Here is a 22,330-nt window from a genome sequence, read left to right as displayed (position 1 = left end):
AGGGCATATGTTTCAAATATAAAATTATATTTAATCATTTGTGCAGATGTTTTGTCTATAGACTAAAACAGTTTCAGAATAAATACTTCAATCTTGCTCATAAATGCTCCAAGGAAAATAAAAATTTATCTGAGATATCCCCTGAGCGATCTAGACTCCTTAATAGTGCAAATAATGTTGCAGTGATGCTTGGTTTCAACCTGGCTTTTGCAGAAGAAACACAGCAACTGCCCACAGAGCTCCTAAATGACCGACACACCACAGCATTAAGTGCACTACAGCAGTTTTTGTAGCTTTGCTAAGTTCCTCTCCATCCACTGGATATTGAGCTGAATTGTGTCAATTGCCTCTTTTACACAACGCAGTTGAGAACTCTCCTCTGATTTTGACTCAAAGAATGACTTGACCTGCATAGAAAGAGAAAAGAAACAAAAAGAAAATTTTAATTCAAACCAACACTGGCCACACAAATATGTTCAGAAGCAAAGGCTACAAAAATGTTGCAGGAAATCCATTCCTGAGAATCATGTGTATCTATGCAGTAAACACACCTCTCAGAGGAGTTCCCAAAATACAGTGAAAGCATTTTTCATGGGAACTGCAGCAGTAACTCATTTGGTTTCAATAAATTATTTCACCAATAAACAGACATTCACTTATCATATTCATCACAGAGCACTCAAAGTTCTGGAAAAGATGTCTCTTCAGTGCTCTGGAATGACCCCCACGCCCACTCATCATTACAATTGTCAATGCTAACATTTAAAATACTATAGATGAAACTGTAAACAACTATCTCTACCAAATTATCTGAATGAAAACTTTAGACTAAACCATAAACCATTCTTGACACATTAACTTCAAGACCTTGTTAAGGAAGACAACAGAGATTTCTAATGGCTATTAACTGGCTATTAACTGATACTCAACCTCTACAATAGCTTCTTGGGATTGTTGACAGTAGAAATAGCATAAAGCAATTTTTATGGCACTCTGTGACACTCCAGAGATATAGAAAGCATAGCTTGTTTACAAAGTCTAGACCAAAATTCTATCTAGATCAAATCATTATTTTGGGAGACAGTATGTTCCAGTGAACAGGAAAACAAACCACTATGAACAGATAACTGGGTTCAACTCTATATGCAACCCTGCCACAGACTCAGTCTGTAATCTTCAACATGTTTATGTATACATTTGCCATGTGTGAAATAGGGAAAGCAATAGATGTATATCCTTGCAAAAGGGCCTCAAGGACAGAAATAACATGTGTTTTCCTCATCCTTCAATTAAATTAAAACAGCATTGGCACTAGAAAATATCCCTTTCTGGTGAATTAAGCCACCGACCTCAAGCAGATGCGCCTTTGTTGCAAACTGAGAAGTTGACCAACTAATGATATTCTGGATAGTATATGAGCCTAGGTGAAACCTGAAATACAAACAAAAAAGTTATTTTTAACTAGGAGCCACTTTAAGATGCAGGTTCAGTATATGTACACATTCTTACTTCTGTTTTTTTTGTTTAGTAGTTGGAAATCATTAAAAGCACTCAAATTCAAGCTTACATATCTCATTTTTCAAAAGAGATACGAGGTCTTAGAAGTCCATGCCTCTAGTTCCCTGATCCCTCTAAAAATTGAACTTTGGAGCAGACATGGAATATTTTTCAACTTCTATCACAGCTCACATAGTAAAGAAGTGAGAACATCACACACTGAATACCAAGACCTGTATTTGTGGTATGCATTCCAAACTCTACAATAACTGAATTTGCAACCAGATTTCATTTCAAGCGAAGTAATTTTGTAATATTGGTTATTAAGGTCTTGCTAGAGCAGAAATTTTCATCCAGAAGCTTTTTTAGCACCCAAGTCAAAACTAGGACTTGGAAATCCAGTTTTCCACATACTGTTACCTTTTTGAAGACTTGCAGGTCAGGTCTCCTGCTGGGTACCCTTTAACCCAGTTAAAGAGAACATGTATTTCTAAAGCAAGTAGGATTTTTTGGTTATTTGGGTTTGGGATTGCTGTAAAAAGGCATAAAAAATAAATGCTGAATGAATACCCTGGGTCTCCTTTTGAATGCATTTGATTCACATAAATGTCCTGCATCTGCAGTAACCATTAGAGACAGGATTTGAAACAAAAATTCAAATCAAGGTTTTTTTAGAATTACTATGAGGCTCTAGGAGGGTCCAAAGTCCCATCAAGTATTGGTGAGACTTCAAAGTCTATTTCCAAGTTATTTTTGTAAAATCAAATTTTAAAACAGGCTTTACAATTTTCTTATATGAATACAACTATTTATTATCTTGTGCTTGATAAAAACAAACTGGTGCTTTTGCCACTGTGAGTGTGACATTTCAGCTACATCAAAAGCCTTACTTTCGTGTAAGCTTTTCCCAGTTCTCTTTGACAAAGTCCCAGGCCAACAAATATCCAGGCAAACTCTGGCTAACAGTTGCTATGATATGTGAAAGCTCCTGTGCCCTGATGATTTCTCCTTCAAGGCTGTTCTGCATTAACCTAAAACACAAATCATATGAAAAGGGACAGGAAAAAACATGTATTCATATCTTCATATGATTCTCCTGATACTCCTGAATTAGATGGAAAAGATTATAACACAAAACAAACAATAAGCAATTTCTGGCACCTGGAACATACTGATGCTCCATTTTATAATTGTTGCTGGAAAAGATGAAGTAAATTCTAACTTGTAATAGGAAACATAATACGTGGATAAGTTAAGAGAGGAAATCTGTAACAAGAAACACCTAGCAGGACATCCTTGCTGTCCTCCATACAGTACTGAGATTTGGTCTATAAAGAGGTGTTGGCAGCATCATGTAAGGTCAAAATTCCACCCAAAGAAAGGAAAAAAAAAAAAAACCAAACAAACCAAACACCAAAACAAAACCAAAAAACTCCAACTAGTTATTATCTTGGTTATAAAGACATACCAATCTTTTAAGACTCCATAGAACAACTTGCAATTTTGTTACCTTTACCACAAAATCCTGAATTTTGTGTTACCGGTAGTGCAAAGGTTCAATAGTTTTCTGTTTATGTGCATTAAGAATTTGGCCTTTTAAACTACACTGTTACATAAATTATTTTTAAGTAAAAAAATATAAGGTTCTTCATGTTTACAGAAGTCTGTACAAAACATGTGGATAGATCTTCTTTAGTGATCAAATTTTCTTTCAATACATTTTTTCAAAGAAGATTTTAACACTTTTAATTTACACAGTATACAACTTCTTGGCTCCTTCATACCAGATCAGCTTTCTGACATCTTCTGTGCTGGCCAAGGCTTCAATCATTTTGCTTTTCTCTGCTTCAGAAACTGAAGAGGAGTACATCTTTAGGAGGAATTCCCAGCCTTCACTAGATTTAGCTCCAGCTGTAAATATGGCTTTCATAACATCACTAGGCAGACTATAGGGAAAAACAAAACCAACAACAAAACAAAACAACAAAAAAATCAAACCAACAAACAAAAAGGGGACATAAAAATGCTCATCTGAGAAAAGAAGGAAGAAAAGTCACAAAATGAAAAGATTAGCTTGAACAAGATGCCTCTCTTGAGCAATTTAATTCTGTATCAATTGTATGTTTGCTGGACTGAATTCATGCCAGTCTAATACACTAAGTCACTGGGAAAACGCAAATCATGTTAGTCATATGAAAGCACAGTAAATTGTACAAAAATCTGAGTAATTTTCTGTGGCTCAAAATGCATATGAATCCAGAGCAGAATGAATTCTGAAAGATAAAAATGTATGCTTTGATGTTGCTACTAGGTAATTCTCCCTGAGCATGCAGCTAAGGAAATCCAGATGGAAGCAGTCTGTGGCTAGTTTTGCAGTCACACTGAACGAGACTGCATACAAGGTCTTAAATTCTAGCACAGTTCTCCCTCTCATCTTGAAATAGCAATTACTTCTACATGAGAAACAGTAAAAGACAGAATGAAGTGCTTTATCAATATTCAGTTGGTGGTGGCGCTGTGGAGGGGTTTTTTTTTTTGTTTAATTCGTTTGTTTGTTGGGTTTTTTCCCCCTAAACGATGGTGGCAAGGTAACAGGAAAACAGGTAGATAAAAGAAGTGGAAGGCCAGCTTTTGTGATACCTCATTGTTCCATTAGACTTCATCCACTTCTCAAACATCTCACTGGCAGTTTTTCTACAGTTTCTCATGTCATGGGTGCAGGCAAAAGCTAGCAGTGTTGACCGGAGCTCTCGTTCAGACAGGGTCCCATCATCTGTCCAATGCTGTTGATCAATTTTATCTCCAAGCAAGTGCTCTATTCTATGCTAAAGGAGGAAAAATTATTAGCAATAGCTAATTCTTCCCAATAGCATTTTCTATATACAAAATTAATTTAAAGAAAAGAAAAAAGTTAAGTTTTAGAAGTGTGGAAGTTAAACATAGTTTTTCATCTACCTATTCCAATTTACACATATAATTTCTTAACTGTATGAATAAATACATCTGAAAGATGGCCAGATCTACATCTTAAATTGCACATGGAAACTGAAGGCTACTCTTCAAGCTGCAGTTCAAACCTGTATGTAGTCAGCTTAATATGTACAACTTCTGTATGTTTAACTGCTTTTAACTCCACCAAGTGACAGTTAATGCACCTTAGTTTAGCGCAAACACACAAATCAACCTTTATCTACAGAGTGAACACCCTTCATGTTTGTAGTTTTGTAGCTTGCCAAAACCACAGCTAGCTGCCTAACCAGCTACCATATCTCAGCTGAAACACTTGAACTTAAATATAACCTCATAGACACCGCATTGCAAACCATAGCTTGGGCTGTTTATCACAGCAGATCTGTAAAATCTTTTAATAAATACTAAATAAGGAAAATGATAGTGGGTTTTTGTTTCTTGTGTTTCCTTAAGCACTCACTAATCACTCTTACCTAGTAAAAGAAAAACATCTGCTATTTTATCTAATCATTTAATAACTTTCATTCTAGACTAAATCCCTTTGCTGACATTCAACAATGTAAAGCAGCAAGGATCACTTTAAATCTGTAGATGAATACAGAGAGAAGGCTTCATAGTAAGAAGGTAAACAAAGAAATGGAAGACGTATCAGCAAGAAGTGAGGCTATGATGTTGATTTCATTGGTAAATCTGTAGCACTGTATCGTGTTAATCTATTGCACAGCTGGAATGGAACAATGACAACCATTCATGTGTTTCTATTTTTACAGAAAATAGTTTTGTTTTTTCCCTCTGCCTCTATACAGAATTAGATCTATGATCCCCAGCCACTCTAATAATTTTGGAGAAAACTTTCCTGTAGTAGAAAATGTCATGGACTCTGTTTAATTACATATCTGTACTACATTGACCTTTACAGCCACTATAGCAAATCCCCAGACACCATTGTGTTCCCATTGTACTAAACTCCCTAAAAAACGTTGAGGGAGGGAGGAGAGGGAGTCAATCCAAAATATTTAGCATTTCAGTAAGAGACCATTACTACATAACAAAAGCAGGCAAGACTAGCAGGGATCTAGAATCCCCATCCAACTTAGTGAGATTACTGAATACATTCAACAGGCAACACATAAAAAGATAATGTAAATATAAAGAACATTACAGCTAATTATTTCAAATTATAATTTACAGAAAACTAAGACATACCATGACTCGTGATGCCAGTTGTTGTTCTCCCTTTTTCTCTAAGAGGCTGTATATAAAATTCAGCTGAAACAAAGCTTGAGTGAGCGGTGCAGTGCTGCTCTCTTTGTTGAGATAATCAATCAGCTCAAAGGCGTTTTCCAGAGGCTCTTTTCCTAGACTATAGGTCAATGAATACAAACATTAAAACGGCTCCCAAAACAAAAGCACTCTCTGAAACAAGATCAGAAGTGATGCTCTCCGTTACACTAACAGAGGGATAGGTGAATAGAGGGAGTAACATAAGAAACACTTCAGATGTAGAGATTTTAAAATTATATTAGTGAGATAGCAACAAAGTGTGAGAAGTGGTGTTGTGGTTTTGCTTAAGCCATAGCAGATAAGCGGTTGGAAAGAATGTAAGTTTCCAGGTACCCAAGTATGGGGCTGGAGACAGGGTAATGTGTATTAGGGTATAGGGTTAAGTTGCTTTGGCTGACATCACTTATCTTAGCTGTGATTAGCCTCTACCTGGATGTCACCTTCCTGCCCTTATATGGCAGAAAGAGAGGATTAACTGTCAATTTGGGTTTGCAATATAACTGAAACAATAGAGCGCAGGTGCCGGAATAAGGAGTTCAACCGAGAGGAAGACTTTGAGCCTTCACCCCACAACCCTCAAAGAAGACCCCTAGAGAACAATGTGCAGATGCAAGTGGGAGGGTATAGATGTAAATAACTTGGAGGAAATAATCTGAATAAGATTTAAGATATAAGACTTCTGAGAAATGTCATGAATATGAATGACTGTCCTAAATAAATATGTGGAAGTGAGACCAATCAGTGTGCATGCAGGAGAATCACGGAGGTGATCTCCCATGCACCCAGCACTGAAATAAAACTTTGCTCCACAGACTTTGTCCTCTCTTAAAAACTATATAGGTGAATGTTTCTCACAAAAGCAACAATGGCCACTAAGATGCCTTCAATTAATAAAAATGAAAATAGATAAGGAAGTGAGACAACGATGTCTGAAAATATTTATCATAAAAGAGGGTACACAAATACAGGAAGCAGCTGTCAAAGAGGCCATCCAGAACCTTCAGCTTCACCTGCTCTGATGGCAGTGGTGAAAGACAAGAGAAGGAGCTAATGAAAATTCAGAGAAGTAAGCTATTTGCCTCTCAAATTGGAGCCCTCATTGACAGAGTACAGGAAAACAGTAAGCTAGGCAGACATTAAAGAAAACAGTGTCTTCCAGAAATGGAAGCTATCATGTGACTCTTTGTGATGCAAATAAATGGATGCTGCTATAAACAATAAGGAGGTAACATTTAACACCAATATGGAAACATCAGTGGAGTAACTTAAAAAAAAAAAATCAGTGAATCGTGAACCATTTCAACAGGCTAATAAAAAACTGAATTAAAACTTCTCTGAAACAGTCTTCTCTAAAATCTAAGTCTGATCTTCTTTGACTTGAAAAAACTTCAAACATATATTAACTATGTTTTCCAATACAAAAGTCTTACCCTGCAAGGTTGAAGATATTGTTGATCAAATTGGCTCTGTCTTTAGGACTCAAAGCAGTGTGTTTTTTTTTCAACAGATCAATCAGTGTTTTCCAGTCTTCAGCATAGTGTACTATGTAATAGCCATTCATGTCCACATTGAATTTTATCCATTCCACCTCTTCTGGAAGTTCAATGACAGCTAGTGCACAGACAATCAGTTAGTAGCAGAAACAAACATTTAGCAACTGTTTATTAAAATCCAAATCAATGAAGTAAACTGGTTCTGGATAGTCAAGAAATCCTTTTCCACCCACTAGTTCCCCCTACTATGAAGAAATAGCCAGTACAAAGGTTCCACAAGAAGGCTCCAGAATGCCAGGTTGTACTGCTTCCTCCTTCTTCCTACATCTGATTGAACAGTACCACAATCTGCCCTGAGCTGTATCTATGCACTTGAGTATTTAGTGCAGGAATTTTTCTCCTTCTGCCCAGTCCTCCTTTCAAACAACCCCGTCTCCTCTCTGCCCACTTTCATATATATATAAAAAGCAGTTACACACATCATACAAAGAAATAGAGAAACGGAGACGGCATTAAGTAGATGAAAAGCCACACTCTAGTTTCAAAGTCAACTAGATACAAGAAGAGAGGCTTTGAGAAAAAGTTCTTCATTTCAGTTGATTCTATGCCTACCGCCAAAAACATCAATTTGCATAGCACCAACAATGACTTTGAAATTCAGTAAATATTCTACCCCAAACTCTTTTGTGCATCTCCCCTACTCTCATATCCTCCACATCTAAGTTGCCACAGTGAGTAAGGAATTAGTACGATGAACATGAGACCACCAACAGGGCCATTTAAGGTGAAACAAAAATGATGAAATCAGGCTACTTACCTATTAGTTCTAGTAAGATCACGAACACATTCAATTAAACAGCTTTGTTTTTCCATTCTGATAATTCATAACATTTTTTACTAAAACTCCATCTCAAATGAAAAAGGCCAGGAATAACTTGAAGACTTTGTAAAACTGATGTCAGAATGACACAAACCAAAATAATTTACTTTAATTGTAGTACTTCTAAAGTCATTTTAGAAGGGTGGCAGTTTGTAAAAATCAATAAAGATTAAAAATGTCAAGATCAGCTCTAAGAATTTGACTTTCAATTTATATAGTTTTATTTAAAAAAGTAGAGGTATGAGATAGGTTTATGATTTAAAAATAATTGCCAGTTAAATGCAGTGTGTAGTAACTTTAACGGGAGAGAAGAAAATACATTGGTAGATGTAAGACTGAGTCAGACCAGCTTCAAAAAACTATTCATGTCAGTGGAGAGAGATAGCCAAAATGATTTTAGCACAACACTGCATAAAAGTGTATAGTAACTACTCAGTTGGTAAGGAAAAAAACCCCATTGACTAGCAATTTAGGATTCAAACTAGCCATTGCAGCAAAAGCAGACAGTTTATGTGAAAAGATCTAAGGGTTTCAAGTTCTACAACAGCATTCTCAAAAACTTAATCTGTTCCTGATGCACTATTTTCTTATACCAGTAAAGAAAATTAATAATATTTCAGTGGAAAGTGACTTCCTCACATTGCAGTACACTGGCAGAGCAACTCTCCCATTACTCACTCTCTAAAGGACATGTAGTTTGAGAGATTTTGTGCATACACTGGGATGAAAAGAGTACAGGCTTTTACAAATTCCAAGCCTGTGCTTCTGCCATTTATTTGTACATACAATGCTGTAGAGAACCAACTCTCTAATGATGACACCACCAGTAGTGCTTGGCTCCAGATCTCTGTAATTTTTTTGTACTACAAATGCCTCCATCTTCACATCTTATGCAAGTGTGTGCTCAGAAAGATCAGTAATCTGTAACACTTGTGCAACTTGCTACTGCAGTTTTGAGTCACATACCTGACTTCTGATCCAGTAAATATGCATTAGTACAATGGGTGAAGTTGCAGCTACTAGTTACGTAGGTGAGAGGAATATGCCACAGATAACTGCAAAGGAAAGCAAATGTTTACTGACATATTATACACATATTATTTGTCTTGAAGTGTTTGTTTTGTTTAAATTTAAGCATTTTAATATTTTAGTAGTATTAGAACCAATGCATGCTGTGTAAAATAATGAAGTATAAATTTTACTCACATAATCAGAATATGATAAAAGAATACATATACAGCATGTACAGCAATTATTCTTTTATTCCCACCATGTTTAGAAGTGGGAAAACTTCATAGAATCATAGAATGGTTTGGGTTGGAAGGAACCTTTAAAGGTCACCTAGGCCAAAACCCCTTCAATGAGCAGGGACATTTTCAACTAGATCAAGTTGCTAAGAGCCTTGTCCAACATGTTTCCAGGTATGGGCATCCACACCCTCTCCAGGCAACCTGTTCCAGTGTTTCACCATCCTCATTGTAAAAAATTTCTTCCTTATATCCAGTCTGAATGTACCTTCCTTTAGCTTAAAATCATCATCCCTTGTCCTGTCGCTACAGACCCTACTAAAAAGTCTGTCCTCATTGTTCCTTTAAGCATTGAAAGGCCACAATAAGGTTTCCCCAGACCCTTTTCTTCTCCAGGCTAAACAACCCCAACTCTCTCAGTCTGCCCTCATAAGAGAGGTGCTCCATCCCTTTGATCCCTTTCGTAGCCCTCCTCTGGACCCACTCCAACAGGTCCATGTCTTTCTTTTACTGAGGACCCCACAGCTGCAGGCAGTACTGGGCGGGGGGGGGGGTTTTGGGGGGTCTCAGCAAAGCGGAGCAGAGGGGCAGAATCACCTCCCTCGACCTGCTGGCCATGCTGCTCTTTATGCAGCCCAGGATACAGTTGGCTTTCTGGCCTGCAAGTTCACATTGTCAGCTCATGTCCAGTTTTTCATCCACCAGCAGCCCCAAATCCTTCTCTGCAGGGCTGCTCTCCGTCCCTTCATTCCCCAGCCTGTATTGATACTTGGGGTTACCCCAACCCAGGTGCAGGACCTTGCACTTGGCCTTGTTGAACATACCAGAAAGACTGTCTCAAGTGAACTGCAAGCTGGAAGAATAAATGCTAAGGTGGACAATAATGATGATAAGGACTATTTAGAGAAAACACAGCTTTGAGTGAGATGAAACAAGTTGCACATATACATTCCAATTTTGACAGGGACCCATTCTGTGTATGACTCACACAGAGTGCTCTTCAAAAGCTTTTCATGCGCTCCCCAAATTGACACTGTCTGGAAACAGAAGAATAATTAAGCCTAACAATCCTTCCCTTCTTCACTTACCTTTCAACCACACATCACTTTCCTTCCTCCACATAACAAAAAACAAAGCCCTGTAACTTCCAGCATTTCAAGAGAAATTCCTTTCACAAGCCTGATTCTGCAAGATGATGCAAATGACTCAGTTCTTATTCAGTTGTTTGAAGTCTTACTAAAACCACCAAAATCTCAAAAGGATTCAAACATACATATTTTGCTTTGTTACAAAATACAGTAATGTTCATAATATAAGACATATTTGCAGTAAATTAATTTTTATAGTTAGCAACTGCCACATCCTTGCTTCTTCAGTATTTGCATATGTACATCCGTTTAGGTTTTGGTACAATGGATATTGCCTCTCTTATATGTTCAGTCATTTGCTCTCATGCATTAGTGCCATCTTAAAATTTTTAAGCCAAGAAAGCTTTGATTCTAGCTTCTCTACTTTTCTCTAACAAAGCCCAAGACGTACACTGAATTTTGGCAGGAAGGAGCAGAGGCTCTAAAGTAAACACGTAAGCATATCTAACTTCTGCAAACTTCTGCAACCTGCCTTTCTTTAGCTTCTGATTAACTACACAAAACTTCCTAAAATTAAAAGAAAACTTTACCTGGGAGATCTGCCTTTTGGTATTAAAAAAACTGAAGAATTCATTCTACTATTTACCACAACTCAACACCTCAAGTTTAAAAGCTTAAGGAAAGGATGTAAATAAGAAATTCAGCTTACAAATGATGCCACAAATTTTTACGAGTTGCTTGGGTGGAAACAGACATGGTTCTTCAGACAGATATCATATGTGTGAATTTCTGTGCCAAATTCTTTATTACTACCTGCCTTCAAAGAAAATACTAGAACTCCTGAATACAAGTGAGAAAGACATACAAGAAAGATATCTGCAAGCAGATTTTAATGGACAAAAAGTATGAAGAAGGTAATAACCTTGCATCTGATGTCCAGTTTTCTGGTTCCACGTGATACAAAAATTTCTCTTGTTGTACAGAAATAATCTTTCCCTTTCGCACAACAGTGACCAAAGGAAATCCTTTATGCATAATCCAAGTTTTCATCAACTTTTTTACATCTAGTGTTCCATTGGTAATCTGTAAAAAACAATCATAACATAACAAGGAAATAGCAAATGGAGAACATTGTTAAACTTTCTTCCTTACCTTAAACTTACCAAGTAAGTAGTAGCATGATTCTGCATCCGTAAACAATCACTTTGACACTGAGCTTGTAAATTTTGTAAGCAACAATTTAGGGGAGCAGGTGGTTTTTATTTTCTTAAGTTGAGGGAATACTAGCCAAGCAGTAGAAAGACAAATTGGAAATATTAGGTAGGTTGAACTGGTATATCATGAAAGTGGAGAACAGAATGTTACAGAAAAGAAAGTTTTGGTAAGCTCCCAAGCTCCCTCCTACCCTTTCTCTTTCCTTATTAGTATTCTGATATTATGGGAGTGTTTCAGGTTAAAGATCTTCTTTTAATTCTGAAATTAATATTAGAAATTTAATTAAAGCAACAGTGTTTGTACAACAAAACCAACATATCCTTTATCTCTCTTTTGTTTTTCCTCCCACTTACCAGCCTTTGCATAGCTTAACCTTCAACCTCTTCTAACCTTTCAGGAACTGTTTGTACTACAACGCTCCCAGTGAGGGACATGTGCTTTATAATGTCTACATGTCACTGCTTCTTTATTAGCAGATACGATCAACCAAACTGAAAAAGACAATACATCCCCTAACTTATGAAAATACATTTTAGGTTGAGCAATCAGGAACATCAGGAAATTAATATATCATTATTCAAGTTACATTTAACTTTTACCAACCTGACTGTATCTTTCTCTACTTCATCAGCATCTTACTGCCCACTGTTCTCTGTTAAAGCCAACAACAACATGTATAGTTTACCCTCATGGGAAATACTGTATTAGTCATGTAGAGAATGACCACAGGGGTTTCAATTCCAGGGAAGTAATTCTCTATCAAAAATTTAATATCTATAGAATTTGAAATCTACATTTTTTTTTTACTTTTTACATATTCCCCAAACCCACTCTTGGCTAAATTCCTCTTCCTCCGTCTTGTCATCACATGCTATCATGTTTACTACAATGTTACATTATGCAATCCCTTCATAAATTGCTCAAGATGTGCTGAATGCATGCTATCACTTTCTTTTGCCACTATCTTTTCCTTTCCTTCCTGTTACACTTTGAAACCACCAAGATATCTATAGGATCAATGCCAGTCAGCCAAAGAAAAAAACAAAACAAAAAACCCCAAACCCAAGATGAGAGGAATGTTAGGAGATCAGGAAACTAATTAAGTCTAATACTTGCAGCTTGTCAACTTGCCTGTTTTGCTTCTCAATCTTTCTGTGCTAACATTGTGAGCTACCTAAAGACTGCCAGAAAGATTGTGTCTAGTCTGTACAGGGATATGAGTAAATTTGAAATTTGCTGCACTGATATAATTGTATTCCAAAATAGAACCCTCCCCAGTCACCTGAAAATAAAACAATTTATTAGAAATTATAGGCTCATAGTTTCATCATAGGAAAAATTTTACTGACATTAATTGATTTTATTGACATATCTTCTTTGAACAGCTGCTCCTAACTGCAATGAAAGCAACACATGAAAATGACTTCATCCTTCTTCCTCTAGGCAAGGTATACAAAAAGTTTGCTTGCAGTGTTACAGATTTTTCTTTTAATTCACATGCAGTTTTCTCATCTTCACTCCAACTACTATTGTTGATTTCCACAGAGAAGGTTAAGACTTAAGAAATGACTGTGCGTTTTGCTGTGTGGACAGCAAAAATTTATGATCGAAGAAAAGGCCACTCTTATGGTTGGAATTTTCAAACTCCTTCAGCCTAGCCTTAATCAATAGGAGCAAAAGGAAAAAGAGCCAGTCAATTTGCTGAATATCATAGATATAGGAAACAACCAAAAAGGATATCAAACATCTCAATACAGGATAATACTAACAATTTAATTGTTGGAAGGGAGACTCAGTGAAATAGTTTACATCAAAACCAGAGAAGAATTAAGAAGTCCAGACAGGTCTGGACAGAGGTCCAGGCCTCTTGTATTATAAAGATAAAACTTCGAAAGAAACTTCTGGCAGATCTGAGCACTGACTAGAGTCCAAGGGCACTAAGAAAGTTATCAGTGAACTCAAAGATCAGAAAGGTACACAATATTTTGTGTGAGCTCCTCAGATTTATCTTGTTAATATAGTTTTAATTATTCAGACACTTATTGGGGGAAAATATTATTGAGCAAAGACTTCCCATCAAGTTCCTAGAATGGAAGTTCCATTACCAAGGGCAGAGAAAGTAATCACAGATGCAGCCTGTCTAGATTTGACTGTTAACCAACACGTTAAACCAATGTTAAACCAAAACATGTTAAATCAACATGTTAACCAATGCTGTTAAATACCTAGTGTCAGTACAAATTTGGTAACTATTAAATTAGCACCAAATACAAAGGGTTGTTTCTCATTAAAATAGGAAATACACACTGAGTTCTGACATTAGATGTTACTAAGTTGCTTGGATGCGATTCACTTAATATTATTACAGGTGGGTGAAGCAACTACTTTTGACTTGGTAACAATTAGTTTTCACTCTTAAAAGATGATGACTGATGTTCCAAAAGAGAAAGAGGTCTGCTGAGTTTGCAGAAAAGTTGAACTGGCCCCATGGACAAACAGTAGGATTATAATTTTAAAAAATTCTTTTCTGGGCCAGGTACTCAGACTAAGCAAGTAATCTAGTTTCAAGAACGACTCTTTTCCCATGCTCTAGTAACATTTAAACCCTGCATCTAGTAACAGTTAAGCCCTCACATTAATTAAATGAGGCATCTGTGTGGTCTCCCTTAGCCACTCTACATGGATACTACCATCTCCCTATGGTATGTTCTCTACATGTGCGTAACTGAAGATGGCTGATCAGGAGGCTCCATTTTGCAGAGGCTGAGGAGAAGAAAGTCTATTTTGCACTACAAAAATCACTATACAAACCAGAAGAGTTCTCTGCCATAAGAGAGTCACAGCCTGATATCAGTAATAATCCATCACTAGCTGGCAAACTAGTGACTGTGTATGACTAAACACACAAACTTAGAGCCCTCTGTGACAGCTGACAATAACTGACAGTGGCTTCAGTTCTGCAGAAGCTCAAATATCATAAGGAAGATGTCAGGAACCAAAACAATATCAAGTTAGTATCCTGCTAGTACTCAGCTTCTGTGAGGGAACTTCACATGTATTTCAGAGACTTTAATACATACTATGCAGTACACACACTTAAGGGAAATCTGTTCACTTCCTTATACAACTGCCTTGACACTCCCTGGGGATACTCAGCAGCTCTTTCTTGTTGGGATCACTCTCTCTCTTGCACGCTCACTCTCTCTTGCACACACACTCTCCCTCTCACACAGTCCCTCTTCCTTGCACTCTCCCTCCCACTCTCTCCCCATCATGCGCTTTCTCCCTTCCACTCTTCTGCCCCCAACGCTTCCTCGGTCTCTCTCCCTCCCTCTGTCCCTCCTGCCATTTCTCCCCCCTCCTTCACATGCACCCTCTCACCCTTGCCCTCCTCAGCTCCCACCAGCTTGCCGACTCCTGTCCTTGCTCTCCTGCCCATGCCCTTGCTTTCTTGTGCCCTTGCGCTTTCCCCCCACACCCAATTTAATAAGACACAGCCTTATGCCTGCCCCTACCATTTGAGAGCTGCTGAACTAAACTGTCCCCTACAATCTGTTCTCCTACAATTCCAGTACTGCTTGTTGAAACAGAAGCTATCCTGAAACAAAGTTCTATTAGTAGAGAGTATTGCAAGACCTCTATTCCCTGAAAGTAAAGTTTTTTCCTGTGCTTAAGATGACTATTTTTATTGTGGTCTCAACACACTAACAATGCAACTCTGGAGAGGATATGTACATACTGATGTGTCCACACAGGTGGACACGCATCATAGTGCAGACCCACTTCCAGTGCTTTTTTGCGATGATACTCAAAGGAGTCCTAGAAGCTACAGGAATCTCCGTATCTACATGACAGAACCTGGGACTACAACGAGCAAGAACTTCAGAGTATTTATCTGCAGTGTATTATCTTATTTCTTTCTTAAATCAAGAAATAAATCAAAATTTACAACAGAAAGAAGTGAAAAAACAAGAACAGTATATCAAAGATGGATACCTCATTCATGCTGTCCCACAAGTCATCACTCTGGGCAGATCCATAGTTGTGATTATGCAAGTAAACCTCAATGCCAGCTTGGAAAACATCCTTAGTGAGATAGTGTTTCAGCATCAAAAGAAGTGAAGCCCCCTTTAGGGAGAAAAAAAGAAAAGCAGTTGGTAAATTAAATTTCTAGAACTTGTTGAAGCCTATGTACATTATAGCTGTTTCACAGCACAAGAATAACTCAGAAGCCGGCAGATTTTATCCCAAACAATATCATTTGAATAATTATCTTAACATCCAGTTTCCTTGGAAAAATAACTTTTAAATATTTTATGAACTTCAAATACAGTTACCAAAAAGGCTAATACAGCTTGAAATATTTTCCTAGCTGCTTTGGGGAAAAAAAAAAATAAATTTTAAAGGCTCAAAATGCAGTTACAAAACAGGCTAATAAGGCTTGACATTTTTTTCCAATTGACTTGATGTCAAAAATACTGCCTTCTTAGTGATAAGTCTCTCCTGGCTGCCATATTTCATTAGCAATCCTCTTCTGTATGGTACAGAACCACATTTGTGAGTCAGCGTTCAACAGCCATATGATTCGCAGTTGCATTAAAAAACTAAAAATACAGGAAAAAGATGAGATTCACTTAGTAGGCTGGAACTGACTGTAGAAGGACAAGTGCATTTTGACAGTGTTTAAATTCAGCCATGTTTTGTTAAAAAAAAAGTAACTGAGTAGTTCTAGTATCAAAGCGGACACGAGTGTGCAGACAGAATGGTGTTGGTTTTCCTTCTTTTTAAACATAGCTGAAAGCCATTTTCTTTCCATAGAAATGCTTCTACGTCACAGCCAGTAATAAATAAATTGCCTGAGGACTTGCATACTGTACAACTGAATGCAGAGGAGCATCCACAGATCATGAAAAGTTTAAAGGTGCACTTTCTATTTTTGGTACTCTTTCTGAGAAAGGATTAAGAAATATTAAAAGGAAGATTTTAATGAGAGCATGCATGGTTCTTACACATTTCAAATTCAAGTTTTGGAATTTAAGTAACATCTTGCCTGAAACTGAAGGCTGCCTGGTTAATCTAATTATTCATGAAACTGCAGGAATACCCTTACTATAGTTTTTAATAATATGGTCATAATTTCCTCTCTTGCATGCATCCATACTCGAGCTATAGCTCTACTACTTTGTTTTTTTTATTGTCATATCCTCCCAAACACTCTGTTGTGGCAGATGGACTGTTGTCCCACTCTTGAGTGTTAGGTTTACGGATAGTCTGCAAAACAACCAGGCTAAAAATAATTTTGCACAATAATTCCTATTCCAGATGGTAAAATGTAGAGGTCACCTACTAATCTTTGTCAGTTGGTAGTACAGTAAACTAAAGAAAGTTGTACAATTCAATAACAGACCACCTGTAGATAATTCAGGATCATGTTGCAAGTGTCTTCCCACTGAAATTGCCAAGACCATTAGTTAAGATATAGGGCCAAGAGTAGTGGAATACAAAGACTACATGCATGAATGAAGAGCTATGCAATTAAAGCCTCTGAAACATAGAAAGCAGCCATGAAAAACCTGTTTCTGGCAATGCAAGGCCAAAACTTCTTTTGGTTAGCTCCTAAACTCAGAGGTGTAGGCTGTTATACTTCTACTTAGAAGGTGCACATACTTACTAGTAGCAATAAAGTAATTCTCCAAATATAAAACTTTACTAATTGACTGAAACTCCAGCCCAATCACTTGTGGAATATTTCTGTTAAAATTATATAAAGGCGTTTTGACCAGGCAAAGAGTGACGGAACTGTTATCTCTGGAGTTACCTGGCTACAGACATGATTGTGCATGATGCATAGCTTCTAGAAGCTCACCAAAAAGGGAATTACTTGAGACATCAACAGTGAAGCATGAAACAACAGCCATGCCTTTTGATATACACCTTAGAGAGAGAAATCAAATCCATTTCACAACAAGGGAAACAGAAAAATCACACATCTCTGTTCTTGTAGTTCAGAAAACAGAGACCAAAATAAACAGAAGCACATCACTATTGTAGGTCCATTTGGCATCTCCAACTGCTCAAGGATGCCAGACAATACCTGTTGACCAGCTGAGACTTGCAAAAAGAAATCAGAGGAGATAAACCAAGACAGCTGTGGGAACTGCATTCCATTGAGCAGAGGAAGATGTAGTATTTGACTGCTTTCTAGTGAGCACTAGCTGTCCCCATGGTTTCTAACTAGATGAAAGTACAAGCATACACAGACTTGCATGGGGAAAGTAGGTGGAAAAAAATGACAGCTAATCCAAAAGATACAAAAGGCTTTCCTCCAATACATTCAAAATCATGGGACAGACTATCTAAAGCCTGAGACAAAGTGAGTAAAAATTTGGCAAATACAGAAATTTGCGCTTTCATGCATTTTCAAGTGAGGCACTGTGGAGCTTTAAAAACATAAACTTCACACACAACCCTCACTAGACATTAGAAATAATCAAGTTACAGACAACCAGGATATGCAGTGAAATAATTTTACATTTCAGATGCAAGCCTCCAGCTCAGGAAGTCTCTAAAATACTGTTTTTTAAAAGCAGAGAGAGTACAAAAAGGAGCAATTGCTCCAAAAAGTGCCTTGTTGTTACCCTTAAGCACTTGTTACAGTCTGCTATCAGAAAAAGAATATATGTCTAACTGGATATTTTATTTCACCTATTGGGTCCCCTCTTACACCTTCATGAGTATTTCACTTTGTGCTGAAGCATGCACCAAGCAGAAGGATGTTAACTAAGGAGACAAACACACATACATAATATTTTCCTGATTAAAACCTATGCAGACACTCAGAAACACTACTGAGAGATCCTGCATTGTTTGTGCCAGGTGTAAATTACCCCCAAACAATTGTCAGTTCGTGCTACTTACTCATGATTCTACATGCATGTTTTCAATAGTCAATATATCACTTTCCAAGTATTTCCAAGTATTTTTCAAGTTACCTTGATGTAAGAAAGTGCATCAAACATTTCTTCAATTTGCTCTGAAGATTGAACAGCTGAAGAGACTGGATGTGAAGAATTCAAGGAATCTTTCATCATAGCCTTGAAAATTAAATTAAGGAAATCTTCATCCTAGAAGAGAAACATTTATAAGCATCTGAGAAGCTAGAACATACATGGTAAGCAGAACGGTAAAAGTTGTTTCTGCTTTGCTCTTCCACTGGTCTATGATGCCATTGCTCACCTTCCTGTCAATGGCGGCAGCAAAAGAATTGTTAGGGAAGCATTTGTAAAATCTATAGCGTTTTAAAATTCTTCTCTTTCCCTGCCACATTTTAGCAGTGGAATCTCACTCTTCAGTTTGCATCATTATCCAGGCCCTTAACCTCCTGTCTTGGGTAAATGCATCATTGGCACTAGAGAAAATAAATGTACCTACTAAGTTAAGTATGTGCCAAATTTCAGATTTGCCTCACCTATGTTTTCAGTTCATTTACAGGAAGAAGGGAATACAAAAGCATGACTTCTTTAGTATGTTTTAATATTAAAGCATGAAGTCTAGGGAAATTACTCACTACAGTGACACCTGTGTGAATGTAAACACCATCTCATCTAGTGATCCTAGCAACAAATTCTCTTCCTTCTTTCTTCTAGAATGAAGATATTTGAATCTAATACATTGTTATCAGAACAAGACAACCCCAAACACTGAAAAGAAGCTGGTTATACTGGTATTTGTCCTAAACACCCAGCTCTAAGAAATAATTCTACTGAACCAAGGTAGCGACCCAAGTTTCTTAATGCACTAACAAGGGTGAATTAAGAACTCAAAACTCACAGTCACTTAGGATGCTGAGAAGAACACAATCCAGCAAGTAGGAAACAGTCAGTACGCATCAGGTTTTTAATCATGTGACTAAGGCATATCACATAAACACTCCTGGAAGGTGGTTCCAGAGCCAAGGTATCTCCTCTTCTAGGAGAAATCTTTACTCAGGATGCAAAATTAGTCTCTCCACTGCCCCCTCCATTCAGTCCCACTAGTCTTTGTTTCTCCACCTGCATTCAGTGACAGGGATGCTTAATAGCAGTAGCTGGTATCCCTTCCTTGGAGAGGAAAGGTCAAGTCTGAATTCTTCATGTTTTGCAGAATCTGAAAAGCTAGGTCACTTAATACATGGTCACTAGGTTATTACATCAATAAGATCCTATCCTTCAGCCATATGTGTAAACAGAGGTGCCTGTGGGAGCAGTGCTTTGTACTATTAGTAACTCAATGATATCAGAATCCATTAGGTGGGACCATACCATACTTTTATACCAGGTCCACTGATTTGTGAATCCCAAACTGATCCAGACACAAGTAAGTACCATAATGATGGAAAGATAGGAGTTACTCCAGGCATATTTAGTTACCTAAAGCTCTGGTTCTTCCTAAGTCTACTAGGGAAAGTAGAGGCAGATGAACTTGGTCAACAACATCCCTGGACTTCCTGTATTTTAAGTTATAATTTGATATATAGACACCTACAGCTTTTAACACCTGCTATTTTGCACAGAATGCTTTAACCTACACAAAACACAAAGACTGTATGCAGACAATTACTAAAATAAAAAAATAAAAACCCCCACAAAAACAATGTACCCTCCCCAAAGCCCCACCAAAACCACTTCCAATATAATGAAAGTGCCAAAGCAGAGGAGATATAGTATAGTCTCAATGGTGTCCAAAGTGAATTTCAATATAAGTTTATAAGTATCGGTCCTTTATGGGTAGCATTAAAAAAAGATTCTTAGCAAAGGTACAGTACATGTAGTTACAGAAAGTACTTACTGAATGTAATTCTGGAAAAACCTCCTCCATGGCAAAGTACTCCATGAAAGTAGCAAATCCTTCATTCAGCCAGAGATCATTCCACCATTCCATCGTTACCAGATTGCCAAACCACTATGAAAGACCAAAATCATCATTCTTTTTCAGAAATAAAATCAAATGAGTACAGTAACACTCCATTCATCCTCAGCTTTATCTTGTGGCAAAATCAAGTTCTGTCAAATCCATGGCAATGCTTTTGCATGAACAACTCCCTAAGTACGTCATGACAGGGTTGCACTCTTCCTATTGTACTGGAGAAAATACACCTGCAGGTATTCTGAACAGATGCAATGCATAATCGAGTCACAGTGAAGGCAGGGGTGAATTTAAGGACAGAACTGCCCTCAGCTTTATCTTGTGGCAAAATCAAGTTCTGTCAAATCCATGGCAATGCTTTTGCATGAACAACTCCCTAAGTACGTCATGACAGGGTTGCACTCTTCCTATTGTACTGGAGAAAATACACCTGCAGGTATTCTGAACAGATGCAATGCATAATCGAGTCACAGTGAAGGCAGGGGTGAATTTAAGGACAGAACTGCATTTAGGGAAAAAAAAAAAAAAGAAAGAACCCGCCACATTTAAACAATGACCTCCCCAATCTAGTACCTGATGGGCAAGCTCATGTGCTATCACTGTAGTTATTAACTTTTTATCCCTTGCTGAAGAAGTATTACTGTCAAACAAGAGTGTTGTTTCTCGGAAGGTGATCAAGCCCCAGTTTTCCATTGCACCGGACTGAAAATCAGGAATTGCTACCAAATCTGGAAAAGATTTGAAAGAAGATTTGAAAACTGCTAGTTAAAGCAGTTCTGTATTTCAAGTCTACCTATTCTATTACACAATCTCTAAAAACATCATCATTTAAATCCTGTGGTGTGGACATATGCTCACATCTCAAGCACAGAAGCCCCATAGGTTTATAGCCATGTTTCTCTAGCAGTACTCTTACACAAACAACTTAAAGCACTACACAGACACTGCCTATAGATCTGGCATGCACACAAGTAACAAGGCAGTGGGGCTCCCCTTACTCAAACTGCCTTAGAAGACTGCATTTTGTTATCTTTCCAGTCAAACTAATACATGCAGATGTTGCAGATTTTGCACTGGTGAACATGGTTCACAGACTGAGAATTCTGTATCTCCCTACCAAGGCACATCATGTTAAATTTACACTGAATTATTTCTTTGATGTTATGTACAAGTATAAGCAATCCAGCGTCAAAAGCTCACAAAAATTTTCCAGCTTGGGAATCACTTAATAGTTGCACTCAGTCAAGCATTTAATGGATTTTTTTCATTATTTTGGAGGAACCTTATTTCACAGATGTTTTATGCTATATTTTTTGGTTTGTTTTTTAAGTACACCTCTTCAGAATGAAAGTTCCCCTGCATTTCTCAGAAATGATTAGGGCTTCTTCTTCTGTTTAAAAAAAAAGTTCAAAAGAACTTACCTAATTTTTCAAGAGGGTAGTCTATTGAAAAGTATTTTTCATAAAATTCCACAAGTTTCACTGCTGTGTTTAGGGCATACCCAACTTGGTTTAGATGCTGCGGTACAGCATAGACAGATACCTAGTCCAAACAGAGAAAAGATTTTGAAACGTACAGCTACAAAAGCTTTAAAAGTAAAAGAGGAGCTGGCAGAAGTTCCTGAAACAGACAGGACAGGTTTTTGGGAGTACACACGTAAGTTACAAACACTAGTTTATGAAGTTGTCAGTAAAGAGGTTGAGATTTTTTTCTAGAGCTTATTCACTAGAATCATAGAATCATAGAATCATT

General features: G+C 37.4%; 1 protein-coding gene across 1 annotated transcript; it reads right to left on the bottom strand.

Annotated features, from left to right (window-relative positions):
• On the bottom strand, positions 1-22,120 carry LNPEP (leucyl/cystinyl aminopeptidase; the record flags this gene model as incomplete). Its single annotated transcript, XM_009704736.1, has 14 exons — positions 1-407; positions 1,350-1,431; positions 2,388-2,528; positions 3,282-3,443; positions 4,138-4,322; positions 5,674-5,830; positions 7,182-7,362; positions 9,091-9,179; positions 11,382-11,542; positions 15,671-15,802; positions 18,667-18,798; positions 20,501-20,614; positions 21,152-21,306; positions 22,000-22,120. Coding segments are annotated over 14 exons (1,944 nt in total), but the record flags the coding sequence as incomplete, so codon positions are not given.
• Positions 22,121-22,330: the final 210 nt, after the last annotated feature.

This window comes from Cariama cristata, unplaced genomic scaffold (genome assembly GCF_000690535.1).
Source record: "Cariama cristata isolate BGI_N322 unplaced genomic scaffold, ASM69053v1 scaffold1650, whole genome shotgun sequence".
NCBI classification, from domain to species: Eukaryota; Metazoa; Chordata; class Aves; order Cariamiformes; family Cariamidae; genus Cariama; species Cariama cristata.
This window is presented reverse-complemented; position numbering and strand designations above follow the sequence as displayed.